The 19,108-nt window shown below is 48.2% G+C and overlaps 1 protein-coding gene across 6 annotated transcripts in view; it reads right to left on the bottom strand.

Annotated features, from left to right (window-relative positions):
- Window positions 1-19,108, bottom strand: part of Abr (ABR activator of RhoGEF and GTPase) — a 206,439-nt gene that overhangs the window by 31,771 nt on the left and 155,560 nt on the right. For all 6 annotated transcript variants that reach the window (XM_070027409.1, XM_070027411.1, XM_070027412.1 and 3 more), the window contains 10 exons: window positions 18,940-18,992; window positions 18,248-18,388; window positions 16,059-16,180; window positions 14,342-14,507; window positions 10,406-10,528; window positions 10,008-10,083; window positions 9,397-9,501; window positions 8,178-8,252; window positions 6,740-6,837; window positions 6,213-6,344 (listed from right to left, as the gene is read on the bottom strand). In XM_070027409.1, the coding sequence (XP_069883510.1) occupies window positions 6,213-6,344; window positions 6,740-6,837; window positions 8,178-8,252; window positions 9,397-9,501; window positions 10,008-10,083; window positions 10,406-10,528; window positions 14,342-14,507; window positions 16,059-16,180; window positions 18,248-18,388; window positions 18,940-18,992 (1,091 nt within the window). The remainder of the gene's footprint in view (window positions 1-6,212; window positions 6,345-6,739; window positions 6,838-8,177; window positions 8,253-9,396; window positions 9,502-10,007; window positions 10,084-10,405; window positions 10,529-14,341; window positions 14,508-16,058; window positions 16,181-18,247; window positions 18,389-18,939; window positions 18,993-19,108) is intronic.

The raw sequence follows: 19,108 nt of genomic DNA, 5'->3' as shown, positions 1-19,108 counted from the left end.
CTGTCTCTGGACTCCTACGTTTTGTGCCAGCTGGAGGCAGGAAAGCAGTCTATCTTCCAGAAAGAGACTGCCCGAGTTCCACTGCAAGGAGCTGCCTGAGCTATGACGTGTGGGTCTGGGGGAGTGGAGTGGGAAAATGGAAAAGGACCACCAGTCAAGGCTTTCTTTCTCCCAGAAGCCCACTCTGCCTCCATTCTAGTCAAAACATGGCCTCCCATAAGAAACAGGGGCTCAGCTGTGGTCAACATGTCCTATAAACAAGGGACAGGGGGATAAAGGGGATAAAGAAAAATGGGCTCTGGGTCACCTGGGCCATTGTCCCAGAGACCAGGCTACCAGAGCAATAGGGCTAGGTTGCATGACTCTTGGAAACAGTCAAACAGGGACACAGACCCCTCAGGGGCCAGAGGGAGGAGCTGTGATGGGGGAGCCCTTGACTCTTGCCCTAGCAGACTCCTGACCCATGTTCCCTCCAAGTCCCTCCTGCTCTGCAGAGTAATTGAAACCAGAAGCAGCTCTTCCTTGTCTGGCCAACAAAGGCCCCTTGTTGTAGGGCTCCTCACTCAAGCTGTGCTCTGGACCTGACTGCACTCAGCCTAGCTGAGAGTCTCTCAGAGAAGGGCCCAGAGCTGTTCCCAGGCGAGGTGGGGCAGGGCCACACTGAAGTCTCTCATCAAAGCTGGACTGACCTCATGGGCTGAAGATTACAGATGCTGCTACAGCCATCCTGAGGTCCAAACACAGTGGCTACTTGCAGGCGCTAGCCTTAGGGAGGCTGTGACAAGCTATACCAGAAATCCTGGAGGAGTAAGACAGCTGAGTGTGAGGACAATGGCCTTCATGACCTCCTCCCAAGTGTCATTTAAAATACCTGTGAGTCCTCATACACTTCCCAGTGGCCCAGTTAAGAAGCTAGCCGCCAGTAGCTCATGCCTGTAAGTCTAACTACTCAGAAGGCTGAGATCTGAGGATCCTGGTTTGAAGGGCAGGAAAGTCTGTGACTTTTTTTTTGCCGGTCCCAGGGCTTGAACTCAGGGCCTAGGTGCTGTCCCTGAACCTCTATGTGCTCAAGGCTAGCACTCTATCACTTGAGCCACAGCACCACTTCTGTCTTTTTTTGAGTATGTAGTTTATGGGAGATAAGAGTCTCATGAACTTTTCTGCCCAGGCTGGCTTTGAACCATGATCCTCAGGTCTTAGCTTCCAGAGTAGTTAGGATTCTGTGAGACTCTTATCTCCAATTAACCATCAAAAAGCCAGAATTGGAGCTGTGGCTCAAGTGGTTAGGACATTAACCTTAACATAAAGCTAAGGGTTAGAGCCCACTGGCACAAAACTAACAACAAAAAAAAAAAACATGTCAAGGAAATCCCCTCTGGATTTTCTTTTCTTCTTTGCACACAGACTGCAGACTTTGGAAGGGAAATGGGCAGAAGAGAGTGGTACCTGACAGACCTAAACTTCAAGGTCAGAGCAAGACCAAGTTGCCACCCAGGCAATAGGATGGCTGGAATCCTTGGCCTAGTCTGATGTCCTTCCCCACTCCAAGGTTGCATGCACTGCTGTACTCAAGCAAGCTGTGGGGAAGGTGAAGCTGCTTCCCATGCTGGAAAATAGGGGTACAGGGAGCTGTCCCTGGACTTGTGGGTGAGCTAGAAAATGGGGAGCAAGGAAGAGGAAAGGCATGGGGGAGTTGGGAAGGGGTATAGAAAAGCTCATCTGGCTTAGGTAGCTCCTGGGTCTTGGACCCTTCTTGCCTAAGGTAAGAGGCAGGAACTGAGCTGTGGGCTCTGAGGGAGAGCTCTCCTCTCTGGCCCAGCCAGCCAAGAAGGGCTGGATCCTGGGAATATGCAAATAAGCCAGCGGGTAGGTCCCAGTTGGGGATAGCACATCTGGAGCCTGGAGCAGTGTGGTTGGAAATAGACTAGAATAAACATAGAGGAGTCCCTTGGGAGCAGGAAGCCAGTGCAGACTAAGGGGAGGGCCCCTCACCCCAAGCTGTTCCCTGGCCTGGTTGGGCTGGGGGTGGGGCAGCAGATAGTGGGCAGTAGGGCAGCCCTTTGGGCCTGGAAAGAAAAGGACGACTCCAGAGAGTAGAAGAGGAGGTAGACAAGCTGTTGGGGGGGGTCTTTCATGAAATCTGCATTGACAGGACAGACCCCTGAGAGTCATAGGCTGACATTCAGCCTGTTTCTTTCCTGTCTGAGCACTTCCATTCACTGGCTGCCCCAGCAGCTGACCAAGCATGACCAACTTTAGAGGATGGTCCCTGAATCTGGAGTGCTGGGTCAGCCGGGAATGGGCTGTGTGACTATGAGTATGTCACTCACCCATGTTCTGATCCTGTTTTCTTCCCTGTCAGAAGAAAGGACTTTGGCCTCAAACCCTAGGAATCCTCTTCTTTAATCTATCCCTTCACTGTCTCTCACTTATACAGCTCCCAACCCCACCTGGTTAGGCCAGCTGGCTCCTCCCTGCACATTACTGCCCACCTGCCATTGCCATGTGGATCCCTCCCCAGGAATGCCCACCCCATGCCTTTTAACTGCCCACTTTGCTAGAATAGTACAGAACCTTAAGAGGGCAATTACTGTGCCTTTACGTAAACTATTGAATAGAAAATACTTTTAATAATGTATCCAAAAAATGTGTGTCTAAATTCTATACAGGGTATAGAAAGGTGGAGTTTTTTCATGGGATATTATGCCCTGAAAGCAGAGGGAAAAAACCCACAAAATACATGCTATAATTAAACGTGTGTGTGTGTGTGTGTGTGTGTGTGTGTGTGTGTGTGTGTGTGTGTGTGTGTGTGTGTGTGTGTGTGTGTGTGTGTGTGTGTGTGTGTGTGTGTGTGTGTGTGTGTGTGTGTGTGTGTGTGTGTGTGTGTGTGTGTGTGTGTGTGTGTGTGTGTGTGTGTGTCCAAAATTAAAGAATGAAGTAATTGCTCCAGAGGGGTGAGAGTGGGTGATTGTTTCAAGTGTCTTTACTGTGACCGTGATTATCTTTTTCATACAAACACTGCTTTTGAAATTAAAGATTTACTTTCAGATCCCTCTGGCCCCACATCCTCCTTGAAACCTCCTTACCTGCAGCCCACAGTTTTTTCCTCTTTGGATTCCTGAGGCACAGGTTTCCTTAGAGAACAGTAGGAGGCAATATAGCATCTAGCAATGGGCTCTGAGCCATTAGCCAGCCCTGTCAAGTCCTGATCATCTGGCCCTGGCTATATTATCTTGGATGGATTCCTGAAGCCCTCGGTGCCTCAGCTTTCTTGATCTACTACTGTGACAGAGTCCCTCCCCACTGGACCCCAAGATCACAGACAAAACATTCAGCACCATGCCTGGCTCTTTCTTCCTAAGCGCTGATGCTATTCTCACTGTCACTGGCATCTTACATCGCTCTCAAGACTTGACATTTTGTCCTTCAAATTTGAAAACAGACTACTCCAAGGTAGAGCATGAATTTCAGGGTACACACTGCAGATGTCCTCACCCCTGCTCTTTTCCATGCTTTCTACTCCAGAAGTGACAGTACTCCAGGCAAAGGAAGCCGGAGGCTCACCTTATGACAGAAAGCAGGATCTAGAGGTGAGCAGATCACCACAGCTATTTGTCCTGGCCACCCAGCCATGCCAGGGTCCTTCCCCAGGTTGGGAGATTTCTTGATGAAGGCCTGAGACACAAGACCATGGCATGGAGGAGAGGGCATGGCCTTCCCTTTGTACTGTCAGCAGGGGTTGCTCGGCTTCAGTGTTCTCATCCTGAGGTGGGGAGATCTGGCTATGTTCCTTGTAGAGCTGGTGCAAGATCACCCAAGACAACATTTGGCAACAGAGCTTCCCAAAGCCCAAGTGCTGTATACACACGTGTGTATCAGTGTTGCTATTTATTGGTCACTAAATGCTGTCCTACCCCTTCTCCTCCTCCATGTTTCCCTTCTCCCCCTCCCTGCCATGGCTACATCTGGCAAACCCAGAAAGGGGGTCTCCTTCCGGGAGCAAATGCCTGGATCTCAGGTAATGGGGCCCTGGCTGTTCTCTGGCTAGACTGAGTGGGAGCAGACTTAGAGAGAAAGGAGACAACATAGCAGGCCTTTGCCTCACCTTTCCTTCGGGCTACTCAAGTATCCTTAAGCGTTGAATCCTAGCCCTACCACAAGTTCTTATCTTCAGGATCTGCTGAAGTGAACAAGGCCATGCTCCTGGGCTGGGGCCAGTTCCCTTCATTGACCACAAGGCAGAGTAGAAAGTGGGGATGAACTATAGGAAAGGCCATCCTGTGGCTTTGTGGAGCCTGGCCATGTGGGAATGTCTTGGTACAGACTGTCTACTCAGCCTGGCCATACTCAGTGGCTCTGAGGATAGTAACAGGGCAAAGCTTTATGAGCTACCGCATGCCCCTGGAGGGACACCTCCCTCCGGATCCACAGGAGACTGAGTGGTGGGGGACTTCAAAGGCCTCTGGGGGCCTCAGGCTCTGAACTGCTGGCTTATTGGCTCAGGTCAGCTGGCAGCAGGAAGGTTTGTGTTTCTTTTAATATCAACTCCCAGGCATTTAACATTCCTTGAAGCTTAAACACAGAAACATTTTCCTTAGCAGCCTGTGCTTTCTGCTCTGCCAAACATAACCTGGCTGTCTCCCCTCCCCCTCTGCCTCCATCTGCTCCTGTCTCCAAGATGTGATGATTTATAGTGTGCTTCCCCAGGGCTTGTGCAGCTGAGTGAAGGGAGGGGAGTGAAACCTGAAGTCCAGGTAGGAGAAAGACACCTTCTGGTCCTGGAATTTGAGTTCTAAAGGGATTGCAGGACCAAGTGCCCACCTAGCTGGCTGTCCTCATTCATCTTCTTGTTCCATCAATGGCCCAGGGAGTACAGCAGCTGCTCAGGTCTCTTGGGGCTAGACAGGTGTCTCTAGCTTAGAATGTCTTCTCTGCTTGCTCCCCTGACCTAGCCTCCTGGGATGTGTAGATGGTGCTCCTACTGCATATCCCTGTACAGAGCAGGTTCTAGGGACTGGATTTTGAGCCTTCTCGCATCATCATCCCCATTTCCTAAGTAATGAAGGGCTGCTATATGGTTGCCTAGCAGCACTATCTCCCTGGTGACAGCGCTGAGAAGCAGGGTGCAGGTCCCACAGCCTCAGGAAGGGATGCGTTCAGCAACATGAATGACATAAAGCAGGTAGATAGGCCTCAACCAAATGAGACAAGTGAGGGAAAGCAGGAGACATCCCCTCCCAGATCTCAGTTCCATCAAAGACACACAATCAAGAGCCAAATACCAAACTCAAGCCTCAGTATGCACCATACAACAAACAACCCCTACAAACACACACACACACACACACACACACATTACTCCGGTTCTGTCCCATCATTCCACTTCCGTCCCATCGGCAGCAATGGTCAAGAAGCCTGGAGGGCCCAATGTTCATGGCTCAGGCCTGGCATAGCCCATCATTGTTCCCTTTGATTTTATGGTCACAGACTCTACTAACTTTTGTCTTAAGCATGGGGCTCTGTACCAAACGCCAGATGAGAGTGTGGATGGCTCCATGCTGAATGGACTCGACTCCAAGCCTGGTTCTCTTGATAGTTAAGTATATGGCAACATCTCCAAAACTGGAAAAATGTCTCCAGCATGTAAGCCAGCAAGCAAGGCTTGTTTCATTCCATATATTACAGAGCACCAAGAAACAGCTGAGCCCTATGTGCACTTACTCTAGTTGAGGAGCTAACTTAAGACAATGACTTCCAACACAGGGGAGGACAGTCCAGCAACCCAACCAGATCTCAAGCCCTTGTGGAAGAGCAAATGTTGGGGACATGTGTCTCTTTCCTATCCCATGTTCATGGCAACACTACTCCGCAAACATGGTATTCTCTTCGGATCATGATGCAGCCTCAGAATCCTTCTCAACACAGTGTTGTAAGGAAAAACCACTGGGGCCTAAAAGCGCGGTGTGAAAGCCAAAGAGGGAGCCATGCGTCAAGTACATCCTACAGTAGCATAGATGATCCACCTGAGCCAGCGGTGGCGGCCTGAGGAACCAGGCCCCTGTGGGTTGCTGAGGGGAAGGTAAGAAGCCATCGCCAGCACAACCACAACCTTGGAGAACTTTTCTCAAACCAGCTTGGACCCAAACTCAAAAAGGCAAGTGCCTTGATCAAAAGGACACCTGAGAAGGGCCTTCTGTGCCTTGAATCCTCACCTGGATCTGCCCTTTGCCCATGATCTTATCCACGATCTCGTTGTTGTCCTTATTGACCTTGGTCTTGTCATAGCACTTCTCATAGCACAGGATCCTCAGGGACTGAGAGCCCTCCAGTTCAATCTCAAACTCCTGGGGAGAGATGGGACAAAGGGTCATGAGCCGCTGAAGCCAGGGCATGTGGTTTCCTGACAGGTGTAGGCCTCAGCTGTGCAAGAGTGGGGTGAACAGAGACTGCATGGCAAGACATGGGAAGGGTCTTTATTTTCTGGAGCTCTTACAGGTCTCCATATGAGTGATGAAGTCAAGTTTGGGAGTCTGAGTTGAAATCCCAGTGTCTGATGCCCACTGACATTGTGTGTACACAATGGCCGGTGCTAGATAAATAGGGAGGGGAAGGAGCAGGGTTACAGAGACAAGGTTGAGGCAAATTACTGGCTTGGCATTCCCTAGTAGATAAGGTTATGGGACAGGTATGCTAGGTGAATCAGAGGTCCTTGCGGGGAACACCAGCTCCCTTCACTCACCTCATCCCATTTGGGCTCTGTTGTGTCCCGAAATACCCTGGTTTTGGCTTTGCTGACAAAATAGCCAAAGGAATCCACCTCCAGGGTACAGTATAGATCTGCAGGGGAAGGACAGACAGACATACCAAGTAAGGCCTGAGAAGCCCAGGCATGAAGTCAGGGCAGGGGTAGTGATGGTGATGGCCTTGGGAAGGGGGAGAGTGCATCTAGCTTCCCAACATCCCCTTTAGAAATGATCTGAAGGGACGGGCTGGGCTGTGGTACAAGGAGGCATAGATTTCTACTGCACCCCCATGTAACCCGGGCAGGTTGTTGGGAATCCTCTAAGCCTCAGCTTCCCTGTGTGTTGAGTGGAGAGGATAGCAGTGCCATAGAGAGGTGCTGGGGCATCAGGGCAGATAATGATCCTCCAAAGGCTTTGAACACACCAAGCCACTGTCAAAACACTGCCATGTTCTCATTTTCTCCAGGTATGCTGGAGGTGCTCTGTGTTTTCACAGCATCATTCAGTTTTTCTAGACTTAGTCATCCAAGGGATAAAGAAGGCCTGGTTCCTGCCTTCAAAGAATTCACAGTAGGTGAGGCAAATTATAAATGACAAAACAGTACGACAGGTACTGTTCCCCACTGGTGGAGAAACAGGGGGGTGCCCAATTCACCTCAGGAGGACAGGAGGCTCCCCAGATGGTGCAGGTGGCCAACAATAACACCCAGTGAGGTGCCTGTAGAGAACTGCAAGGGCAGACCTTGCCTGCTGGAGAGCAGGAGAAGGAAGTGGGAAGGGGAGGCGGACAAGAGTTCTTGATCTGATTTGATTTTGAAGTCCTATCACCTCTGTGACTCAGTTTCTTCACCTGGCAAATGGGTTAGACAGACTCAGACTTTCATGTGGTTTAAAAAGTAGATATAATTGGAGTTGGAAGTACAGCTCAGTAGTAGTGGGCTAGCCTAGCCTATGCAAGAAAGTCCCATAAACAGATTTTTGTGAAATGTTAGAAACTTGTGTTACTAATCTACACATTTAGGAGATGATGACAGAGCAGGGGAGGAAAGGAGGGTGTGGTAGTGTAGGACATCCATGGTCACATTCAAGCCCACTCTCAGGGCGGTACGGACAGGTATGATGGCCTTTCGTAGAGAAGGAAGCTTAGGCTCAGAGATTAAGATGCTTGCCCAAGGTTAGACAATGGGTACCTGGCAGATACAGAGTTAGAGGAGTCAGAAGCTCCAGAGCTTCAGATTCCTGGAAGGAGGGCTCAGGGGAGAGTAGATGGAGAAAAAAGGCAGGGTAGGGTTGTTCACCTGGTTCAAAGAAAGGGGGAGGGGAACGCCCCACATCTTTAGGTACCGGCCTGTGCAGATCAGAGCAGGTCTATAGGGGCTTTAAGTGAGAGATGAGCAAAGGCACCCAACTTCTACAACTCAGAAAGGCACTTACTGGCTGACTGTTTAAACCCTTTGGCAGAGTGGACGATGACATGAAGGAAGCCATATAGTCCAGGAGACTCATCATCTGCAAGAGAAAAAAGCCCCAGGTAGGGGTGGTGGATGAGAAGCTCATCTTCTCTTTTTTTTTTTTAGGGGGTCTGGTCGTGGGGCCTGAACTCTGGGCCTGAGCGCTGTCCCTAGTGCTCTACCACTTGAGCCACAGCACCACTTCCGGTTTTTTTCTTATGTGGTGCTGAGGAATCGAACCCAGGGCATCAGGCATGCAAGGCAAGCACTCTACCACTGAGCCAACTTCCCAGGCCTCATCTTCTCTTCTACCCCAAGCTTCTGGGGAGGAAGAGAAGAGTGAGACTGTCTGAGTCTTGGTCCCACAGCACCACCTGGTGGCAGGCTGAAAAAAATTTCCAAAGCCCACTGTGCCTCTTCCAACTTGAGCTGTGGTCAGCCTGAAAGGCCAGCCTACATATATCCCTACAGTCCTGAGTCTAATATTTGGTACCAATTCTCAGCATACTTTCTTGCCCTCTGAATTCCTACCTACCATGGCTTCCCTCCTCTAACTTCTCAAAATGGAATTAAACTAATCAGTCCCTTGGTGCTAAACGAAGAAAGCAGGCTCAGCTTGGCTCTGCTTGGGATATGATAGGCCCTAGAAAAGCTAGATAGGAAGGCATCAAAAATCCCTTTCACAGAATAGCACACTTCTGGACAACATAGCTAATAATTTTCACCTGTTCTGGGCTACTTTCCAGCCTGATTATAGATCTCTCTATTCAAAAGCTTCACAGAGGCTCCTCCTGGAGTTAATGAATGACTTCCAAACTCACTTGGTTGCCATTGAAGGCCTTCCAAGATCTGGTTCCTCCAAACTTCTGGGCTGATTTTTCATATGTGATCCCCTTATCCACCACCATCTTCCTGTTCTCCTGCCCACACTTTAGACTCTGCTGCCACTGTCAGACTTCTCACAAACCAGAAACCATCCCCACACTCTGGGTCAAGGTGCACACTCTTCTCTCAAGCCAGAGTGAGGCAAGGAGGACCTGGGGGCCAACTGGGAACTCTGTGTACACGGTAACAGAACAGTCTCAGCCTGAGCACAGTTAAGCCATATAGCTTTAAGTCCTGCTGAGTCCTTACTGACACCCTCAGCAGTACCCTGGGGGCTTGGATGTGCTAGCTGGGCAACCCTGGGTTCTAGGTCTTACCATCTTTATTGCTGGTGACAGGAATGTTGTGTACAGTTCTAAGCTTGAAACAGGATCCCGTGAGCACCTGGAGTTCCACTGAGCTCAGGACAAAGGCCTGGAGATCTGTAGGAGGAGCCAAAAGAGAAGGGGAGGGGCATCAGGCCCAACCCAGGGGGCCTACCTGCTACTCTTCCTTGGAGGAATTCTGCCAGGAAACAGATTTGGATGTGGAAGTAAAGACATCTGAATAGGTGCAGTTGTGGTGTTGGCAGAGGGACAACAGTAGGAAGGAGAGCCAAGAGAAGAGGCTCAGTGTGTAAGTGTAAAAGGATGAAAGCAAGATTAAGTTAGGATGACCTCTCTGTCCTCTGCTCTGGGTCTACTATCACTAATTCGTCAAATGCCTTAAGCAAATCACTGCAACTCTTTGATTGTTCAGTAAACAAAAATCTAAGGGCCACCTTCCCTGGCATCTTACAGTGGCTATGAGGACTGAAGAAAGGAGAAGATACCAGATGTAAGAAGGGTTGGACATGCATAGGACTGTCCTGCCATGGACATCCTCAGGGTAGCACGAAGCACAGCAGGGTAGGGTAGGGTAGGGCAGGGCAGAGCAGGACCTTACTTACCCTTCTTCTGTAGTTTCTGAATTGCTTCTCTCCACTCTGACCTCTCATAGTCTGAGGAGAGTAGGAACAGGTAGCTCTGAAGAAAGGAGATGAGAATTCTGTTAGCTCAAATTGATTTCCAGATTCTGGAGTCCCCAACAAGGTGCCATCTTACCCAAGTCTTCCCCTGCCCCTCCCCCCCCCCCCCCCAAGCTTGGAGAAGACCTTTCTGGGAAGCCAAATAGGCATGCCAGTGCCAGTGATGACCAGCAGAGGGCACTGGTTCCCCATCAGCAGGGAGAGGGAGTCCAGGGCTGGAACTATGGCAGCTTTCGTGAGAAGTGAGGGCCCAGATTCCCAATTCTGGGGCCATAGGTAGTAGGAAGCCTTAGAATAAAGAAGGGGATATCCTTTCTGACCTTTCCATTTCGATTATGGATCCGAAATGGGATTGTGGGGGAATTGAGCAGCAGCAAGAACTCATTCTCAAACATCTTCTTTTTGAGGCGCTCGATGGCCCGGCTCTGCCCTTTGTTGGCTTTCTGCAGGGGATGAGGCACAGATGGTTTCTCTCACACTCAGACACCACTTCTCACTCAGCAGATAAGCACAACATCCCCCTGTGTGTTAATTATGTTTTGTATTTTCTTTCTTTTTTGGGGGGGGGTCTGGTCATGGGGTCTGAACTCTGGGCCTGGGCGCTGTCCCTCAGCTCTTCAGCTCAAGGATAGCACTCTACCACTTGAGCCACAGTGCCACTTCCGGCTTTTTTCTTTTTTGCTTATGTGGTGCTGAGGAATCGAACCCAGGGCCTCAGGCATGCAAGGCAAGCACTCAACCACTGAGCCACCTTCCCAGCCACTGTTTTTGTATTTTCTATATGTTTTCACATCTGGGATAGCTAGCAAGGTGAGGAGAACCATGCCTTCCAGGGCTGGTCAATGCTTAACCAGCTCTCCTGTGTGTACTTTCCTGAGTTGAGCCAAGGACCAATCCCCAACTACCCTGGCATCTAACTCGCACACCAAGCCAGAACTTCCTCTGCTCCAAACCACCAGGGGTAGGGACCAGACAACTGAATTACCCCCAAATCCAGAGGCTCTCAATATTATCTGAACTGGCCAATCTAAAGCTGCTCTCCTTTCCATACTTCTCTAGAAACCTCAATAATGCTGTGTCCCAAGTGCTCCTCTTGTTCCTTTTGTCCCGTGATTGGCTCTGGGAAGTCCCCTTTTCTAGGTAACTAGAGGCAATGAAAATCTTTCAGTGGTAATAGATCTCTACATAGTTCTTTAGTCACCTGCATATATTAAGTCCTAGGTACAACAGATACATGTTAAAAATACAACAGATATGTGCTTCAAAAATCTTCAGATGGGCTGGGAAGGTGGCTCAAGTGGTAGAATGCTAGCCTTGAGCAAAAGAAGCTCAGGGACAGTGCTTAGACCCTGAGTTCTAGCCCCAGGACTGGCCAAAATACCAGCAAACAAACAAAAACAAACAAACAACAACAACACAAAAACCCCAGTGCTAAAAGGAGCTGGGGGTGTGGCTTGGTGATAGAGTACCTGCCTGGCAGGCAAGTGGCACTGAGTTCAAACCTCAGTACTGCTCCTCCAAATCAAATATATTTATAATATATTTATATGTATGTGTGCACCCTCCCCCATGTATCATATAAGCATACAAAAGTCTAAAATAGACCTCACACTGTTAGTGGGAGGTAAATTTTATCTTGTTAACTTCAGTATTGTGAGCGTTTTTTTTAAATCATCAAAAGCCAGTATTATATTAATAACTAGAAAAATGACATTTATTATTAAAAGAATCAATCTTGGGGCTGGGAAGGTGGCTCAGTGGTAGAGTGCTTGCCTCCCATGCATGAGGCCCTGGGTTCGATTCCTCAGCACCACATAAAGCAGAACAAGCTGGAAGTGGCACTGTGGTTTAAGCGGTAGAGTACTAGCTGTGAGCTGAAGAGCTGAGGGACAGCACCCAGGCCCAGAGTTCAGGCCCATGACCACCACCACCACCACCAACAACAACAAAAAAGAATCAGATTCAGCTGGGTGTATTGATTCACAGCTGTAGTCTCAGTACTCAGGAGGATAATGAGTTTGAGAGCCAGCCTGGGCTACATACTGAGACATGTCTTAAAAACAACAATAAATTTCTGCTCCTTCAGTGACTCAGGAAACAAGACCTCTGCCTATGCAGTGACTCTTGTCAAATGACTCGTGTCCCGTAGCAGTATCACATCTGTTTGCCTTCTGCCCTAGAAAAGAGCTCTGTGATGTGTTTGGTTCATCCCTACAACCCCTGTGTATGTGTGGCGGGGGGTTGCATGCAGGACATCTATAGAGTGGAGACAGTAGCAGTGAAAGAAGGGGAAACAGACTCAACCAAAGCAGGCTCCTCCCAACCTTTCAGGAGGAGAACACCTGTGCTGGTCAGGGAGCTTCCTCTGGGCTGGTATGCCCCTAGATAAACTATAGTCCTAGAACATCCACCTATCCCAAATAACCAATCTTTTCCTTCCTCAGAGGCTGTCCAGCCATGTGTACACTATGTTATTATATGCTAAGTACTATGCACAGGACTGGAAAAGAGAGAGACATTCACTGGGGCTCCAGTAACAGTAAGGAAGAGAAAAAGCAGACCAAGCTGGGCATTGGTGGCTCATGCCTGTAATCCTATCTACTCAGGAGGCTGAGATCTGAGGATCTTGGTCCAAAGGTAGCCTGGGCAGGAAAGTGAGAGACTCTTATCTCCAATTAACCACCAGAAAACTGAAAGTGGCTCTATGGCTCAAGAGGTAGAGTACCTGCCTTAAGCTGAAGAACTCAGGGACAGCGCCCAGGCCCAGAATTCAAGCCCCACAACCGGCAAAAACAACAATAACAACAACAACAAAACAACAGACCAAGCAACTGTAATCAGTACATGAAAACCAAGCCAACATGAACTCCAGGAACAGGGAGTAGGGATTGTGGAGAAGGCTTCCCAAAAAAGAAGAGGTCTAAACCAAGCCTAGACAGGCAACAAAGAGACCAGGCCAACCAAGACATCACCCATTTGCATGTTATATTTAGTAGTTCACAATTTCTTTTTTTCAATTTCTTAAAAAAATTTTTTTTTGTTTATGTGGTACTGAAGAATCAAACCCAGGGCCTCATGCATGCTAGGCAAGTACTCTATCACTAAGCCAAATTCCTAGCCACAATTTCTTTAACATCAAAGTTTTAACTTTCTCATCATGTAATTAATACTTTAGTTTTGTTGTTGTTGTTTGGTGCTGGTCTTGGGGTTTGAACTCAGGGCCTGGGTGCTGTTCCTGAGCTTCTTTTGCTCAAGGCTAGCACTCTATCACGGGAGCCACAGATCTACTTCTGGCTTTTTTAGTGGTTAATTGGAGATAAGAGTCTCATGGACTTTCTTGTATAGGCTGGCTTTGAGCCTAGATCCTCAGCTCGCAGCCTCCTGAATAGCTAGGATTACAGGTGTGAGCCACTGGCACCTGGCCTATATGTGCTTTAGTTCTGAAGTATGTCTGTAAACATAACTTGGCTGCTACCAATTATTATTACTTTTTAAAAATTGAGATTGTTTTTGTGAATTATTATAAGGATGAATATTTGTGAATGTTCTCATGTGTGTCAGAATTAAGAGTCTCAGTTCTGTCAAAGCAAGAGCTTTACAAGTATTTGTAGGTCAGGCATGTTAATTGAGAAAAACTCAAGTACCCTCTCTTCCTATGTGCTTACTTGATCTGCCAGTTTCTAATTTTGTTTTTAGTTTCTCTCTCTCTTTCTCTCTCTCTCTCTCCTTCCCCCTCCCCCACACACACCTCTTCAACTCAGGGCCTGGGTATAGTTCCTGAGCTCTTTTTGCTCATGGCTAGTGCTCCACCACAACACCACTTTTGGTTTTCTGGTGGTTAATCTCACAGACTTTGCTGCTTAGGCTGTCTCTGAACCACAATCCTCAGATCTCAGCCTCCTGAGTAGCTAGAATTACAGGCAGGAGCCATCAGCTCCTGGCTTAGTTTTTTCTTGCATATGTCCTATGCCTGTTATTCTTCCCTTGCTTCTTTTTCTATAGTGGTCAACTACCACTGTTCTCCAGGAAATTACCAACATTAAGCCCACGAAATACTGAGCACTGGCTCCTTGTCGCTCTATCTCTCAGAGTCTCAGAGCTGCTCCACCTTAGTAAGGGGCTTTTCCAGCAGCTATACATGCTTTCATCCTGACTCCCCCATACACACTCATACCTTACAAACCAACCCACTGGACACACAGCTCAAAGAGTCCCAGTCAAAACAGTGTCATGCTCAGGTGCCAGGCTTTGCTCACCTCCTTCTGGATTTCACTCTTGAGAGCAGAGATCTTCATTTTCATGTCCTCCAATTCATGGTCTGGGAAGAGGTGCACCTGAGGGCTAGGCTCAGACTCCTCGGGGGATGGAAACACTAAGTCGGCCAGGGGGATGTACCACTTGCAGTCATATTGCTGGTGCTTTCTGCAAACAAGCCAAGCAAGGGAGGCATGAGCCAAGAGGGAGGCTCTCCAACCCAGAACTGCTGGGCCCCGAACCAAAAATAACCTGAAAGAGATTTACTGAGAACTCATCAGAGGCACAAATGATCCCTGCCTTCGAGGAAACACACAGATAGAGTAAGAAGAGTTGGTTACTGAGTCAGCCAGCAGTGAGGGCTCTATTCTTCACTTTACCAATTTTCTGATCCAGTAGGACCTTGTTTTTAAATATCCTAAATCACTTGCATATCAAAAAAAGTGACTCTTTCTTGTTTGAGCTCATACTTTTCCTATTCCCCATCCCATATTCTTTTCTCTCCTCTAGCCTATCCAAACTGAGGCTTACATTCATTATTCTTTAGGGTAAGTATTGGCTACAGATGTTATTCTAAATATTAAATCTGATCAGTAGAAGCTATAGGGCACTGGACTGAGGATTATAAAGCTACATCAAAGTCTAGTGAGAAAGAGTGTCATGGTTGATTAGCAATGTCTGCCAGGGGCAAAGAACTGAAGGCAGAGGTTTGTGTGCTTATTGCCACCTCTGCTTTGGAACTATCTTGAATGGGATCTGGTTCCACAGGGTAAAGTCTTTTATTGAAGCTCCTAATGATCCCCTCTTCTCCAAGTTCCTCTAGGACTTAGACTTCTACCCTTGTTCTGGTTCCTTAATGTCACAGTGAACCCATGGTCTGTCTCCCCTTGTACTATAAGACACACTGTACAAGACAGGGAGGAAGTAATTCATCAATGTAAGTAGGAAAATAAGTAAAACGATGTACAGCCTTTTCTGCTTGTGGCACAGGGCAGACCCCCAATACTCTGATGGAAGTAGATGAGGATTTTAATTCCCATCTTCTTCACGTGGAGCTGTATGACCGAGGGCAACTTATTTACCTTCTCCAAAACTTTGATCTGGGAGAGAGGGGTAATAACTACTACGTGGAGCTCTTGGAAGGAACAGAAGTAAAGACCCAAGAGTTTGTCCTGGCATCCTGCATGACATAAAACCTCAATAAATGATGGCAGATTTAATGAATATTCACTGAATTACGGTTGGAAGAAATTTTGAGATATCTACTAAGAGGAGAATGCTTAAGTAAATTATGCCATATCTACTTGTAGCATCGTACAGGAAAGTAAAATGATGATTTAAGAAGATTAGGCTGCAACAGGGAAAATGCTTATGATCTAAAATAGAAAAAGCAGAGCCCCAAACTGAGCATTCACTCTGATTACAACCACATGAAAAAACAACAGGAGTATTAAAAACCTTGGAAGGAAATATAGCTGTTAACTGTTGGGGTGGATGTTGGGTTTTTCTGCAATATCCTTATATTTTCTTTATAATTAAAAACATGATCCATTTTTAGGGAAAAAAGGTTATTCAGTAAAATAAAATTAATGAATACATTATTAAAAAAAAAAGCCCAAATACAGATTGCTCCAGGTGGCTGCAGGCTCCATCCACCAGGGGCAGAGCATGGTTTCTGCAGTTCAGTCCTCATCTTGCCCTCCCCAGGAGCACACTCACCCTGCGGAGGTCTTCTTCAGCTTGGCACACAGGAGGACATCTGTGAAAAGGAAGACATGCCGCAGCTTCCGAGAGCTTTCTGACATTTCCACCAGGAAGCCATCCTTCACCAGCTGTCGTGTCTGAGAAAGACGACAAAGCCCCCAGCTTATTCAGAGAGGAGTGCAGCAGAGGGCCTGGCCTGCCCTGGTGATACCACCCAGCTGAGCAGGACTGAAGGGGCAGGCTGTGTTGACTGCTGGTTAATAGCACTGGTTTTAGAGCTGTGGGTCTGAATTGAGCCTCTGCCATTGTCAACTATGATCCCAGGCAACCTCCCTGAACAATCTGATTTATCATCCATACAATGCATGCTATACAGATGTTATTTGCCTTGTGAGGAGAGATTAATCAAGATGGTGTATGTATAACAGGCCAGTCCCTAACATATAAGATGTTACCAATAAATAGAAGCTTGACAGGCACTGGTGGCTCACACCTGTAATCCTAGGAAGCTGAGATCTGAGGATCAATCTCAGCTCTTTTTTTTTTTTTTTGTCCATCGTGGGGCCTGAACTCTGGGCTTGGGTGCTGTCCTTGGTCTCTTCAGCTCAAGGCAAGTGCTCTACTGCTTGAGCCACAGCACCACTTCCAGTTTTCTACTGGTTTATTGGAGATAAAAGTCTCACAGACTTTCCTGCTGGCTTTGAATTGCAATCCTCAGATCTCAGCCCCCTGAGTAGCTAGGATTACAGGCGTGAGCCACTGGTGCTGGGCTTCAATCTCAGCTTTGAAGCCAGCTTGGGCAGGAAAATCCATGAGACTCTTATCCAATAAACTACCTCCAAAAAGCCAGAATTGGAGCTGTGGTTTCAGTGGTAGAGAGCTAGCCTTGAGCAAAAGAAATTCAGGGATAGTATCCAGGCCAAGTTCAGGTCCTAGGACTGACACCAAAAAAGGAAGGAAGAGAGAGAAAGAAAAAGCAAGCAAGCAAGCAAGCAAGCAAGCAAGCTCTCTCCTAAATGGACCCAGGTCTGGAATGAGTTGTTTTTTTCTGTCTTGGCGTGAACATCTTCACCCTTGTATCCACCCTCAATCAAACCTAAGAAGTTACTCTAGAGCTGGAGATGTGGCTCAACTGGTAGAACATCTGCCTGGCATGCAGGGAAGCCCTGGGTTCAATCTCCAGTACCAAAATTAAAAAGGAAAGTTTAGGGCTGGGAAGGTGGCTCAGTGGTAGAGCGCTTGCCTTGCATGCCTGAGGCCCTGGGTTCGATTCCCCAGCACCACATAAGCAATAAGAAAAAAAAGCCGGAAGTGGCACCGTGGCTCAAGTGGTAGAGTGCTAGCCTTGAGCTGAAGAGCTGAGGGACAGCACCCAGGCCCAGAGTTCAGGCCCCATGACTGGACCAAAAAAAAAGGAAAGTTTAGCTAAACTTTGACCTACAGATCCACTCAGGCACGCTTATCCCAGCTCTCGGTAGATTCTTCGACTACCCTCAGCAGAGGAGAGACCCTGGGACTCCACCACTGGGGTAGTAGCAGTCCCTGACAGTGAGGAGCACTTCACTTGGGGAGTCTCCTCCCTGACTCCCTCAGGGCCAGCATGCTTCTCTGGAGCTGCCACTATCTGGCCTGGCCTTCCCTGTCTGCACCATAAACTGTGTGACCTACATATGCTACATTTTGTGGGTGATAATGTGGAAAGGATACATTGAAGACAACCTGAAACTGATGGTATTTGAAGCTTTCTGGAGACTTTTCAGATATCCCTAGAGTAAACAAACTACTGGCACTTGGGGTGTCGCAAACCAGGGCTAGGAACGGCACACAGACATCTCCATGCACCATTAGTCATGCTCCAGACACTGTCCCTCATTATTCCCTTCCCAGTAGACACTGGAAGCTCATAAATGTAACAAAGGAACATAAACACAGCCAGCCTTCATTCCTAAATGCCACTTAATTACCTCTATTGGATAGAAAGCATGGTATCTGGGCCAGGCTGCTGACCCACACAGGTCACTGTTCCCCAATTTCTTCATATTGCTTTCCCTCACTGTGCTGCCCCCACCTTCCACCAAGAAGAGCCCCTAAGGGTAGTTGTTGTACCACTTCTAAGTGTTTTCAGGGGACACTTCCGAGCCTGGGTGGTCTCTGCCATTCCTGGTATGGTGTCTGTGCAGTGTTCTGCAGGGTCCTGGGCTTACCTCCCCCTTGGGGGTTGTGACTGCAGTCCGACGGGGGTCAATATCCTCATTGATGCTGGACAGGAAGTTCTGGGAGATGCGGAGGGCATCTTGCAGCAGTGGGTAGTCTGGGTGGTCCACAGGTGTGTGCTTCAGCAGGTCCTGGGAAAAGATGGGGGTGGCGCGTTGTAGGGGCAAGTGGTTCTGGGTGGACATTTACTTAGTTCTCATCAGAAGAATTCTGAGTGGGGCACTCAGGAACCCATGCTCTAATTTGATCCTGCCTGTAAAATCTAAACTAAAAATGAAGAGTCAGAACAGTTGGGGTGAAAGTAGAACTTTCCCTTTATTCTTGTTGCAATCATGATTTTTTCCCCCTATGGTGGGGATGGCCAGGTGAAGTCTCATCTTAACAAACAGCTGGGAGAGATGCCCTCTACCATCCTGTACCTGCTTGCAAGACATTGGAGACTATGATGGGGAAGTAGGAAGTGCCTGCCTCCTAGGAAGCATTTGGCCAAATATCAAGCTTAGTAGCCAAGCTATATTTAGGCCCTGGCCAGGTTGCCATGGTTACTGCAGGCCAGACAGGTGCAGTTAGGGCCCAAGGACCCTCTCTCTGCCCAACTCCCCAAATGAAGTCTCAGTGACTCCTACGCCCTTCCACCAAATTCCTAACCCTTTCTTGGCTGTTCGGGGGGCTTGACACTCACATGTAGGACCAGCGTGCTCCGAGTGACTCGGTCAATCGGCTTGTAGAGTAGAGCTGTTGGGAGGGCAGGGAGAGGAGATAGGATGAGGAAGTATAGGAATCACTCAAGACCTTGGTGACCAGCTTCATCTCCCACCCACTTCACTTCCCCATGTGAATACCACTTGCAG

This window comes from Dipodomys merriami, unplaced genomic scaffold (genome assembly GCF_024711535.1).
Source record: "Dipodomys merriami isolate MVZ:Mamm:240054 unplaced genomic scaffold, mDipMer1.0.p SCAF_19, whole genome shotgun sequence".
Taxonomy (NCBI): Eukaryota; Metazoa; Chordata; class Mammalia; order Rodentia; family Heteromyidae; genus Dipodomys; species Dipodomys merriami.
The sequence above is the reverse complement of the archived record's forward strand: the minus strand, read 5'-3'. Positions and strand labels throughout refer to the sequence as shown.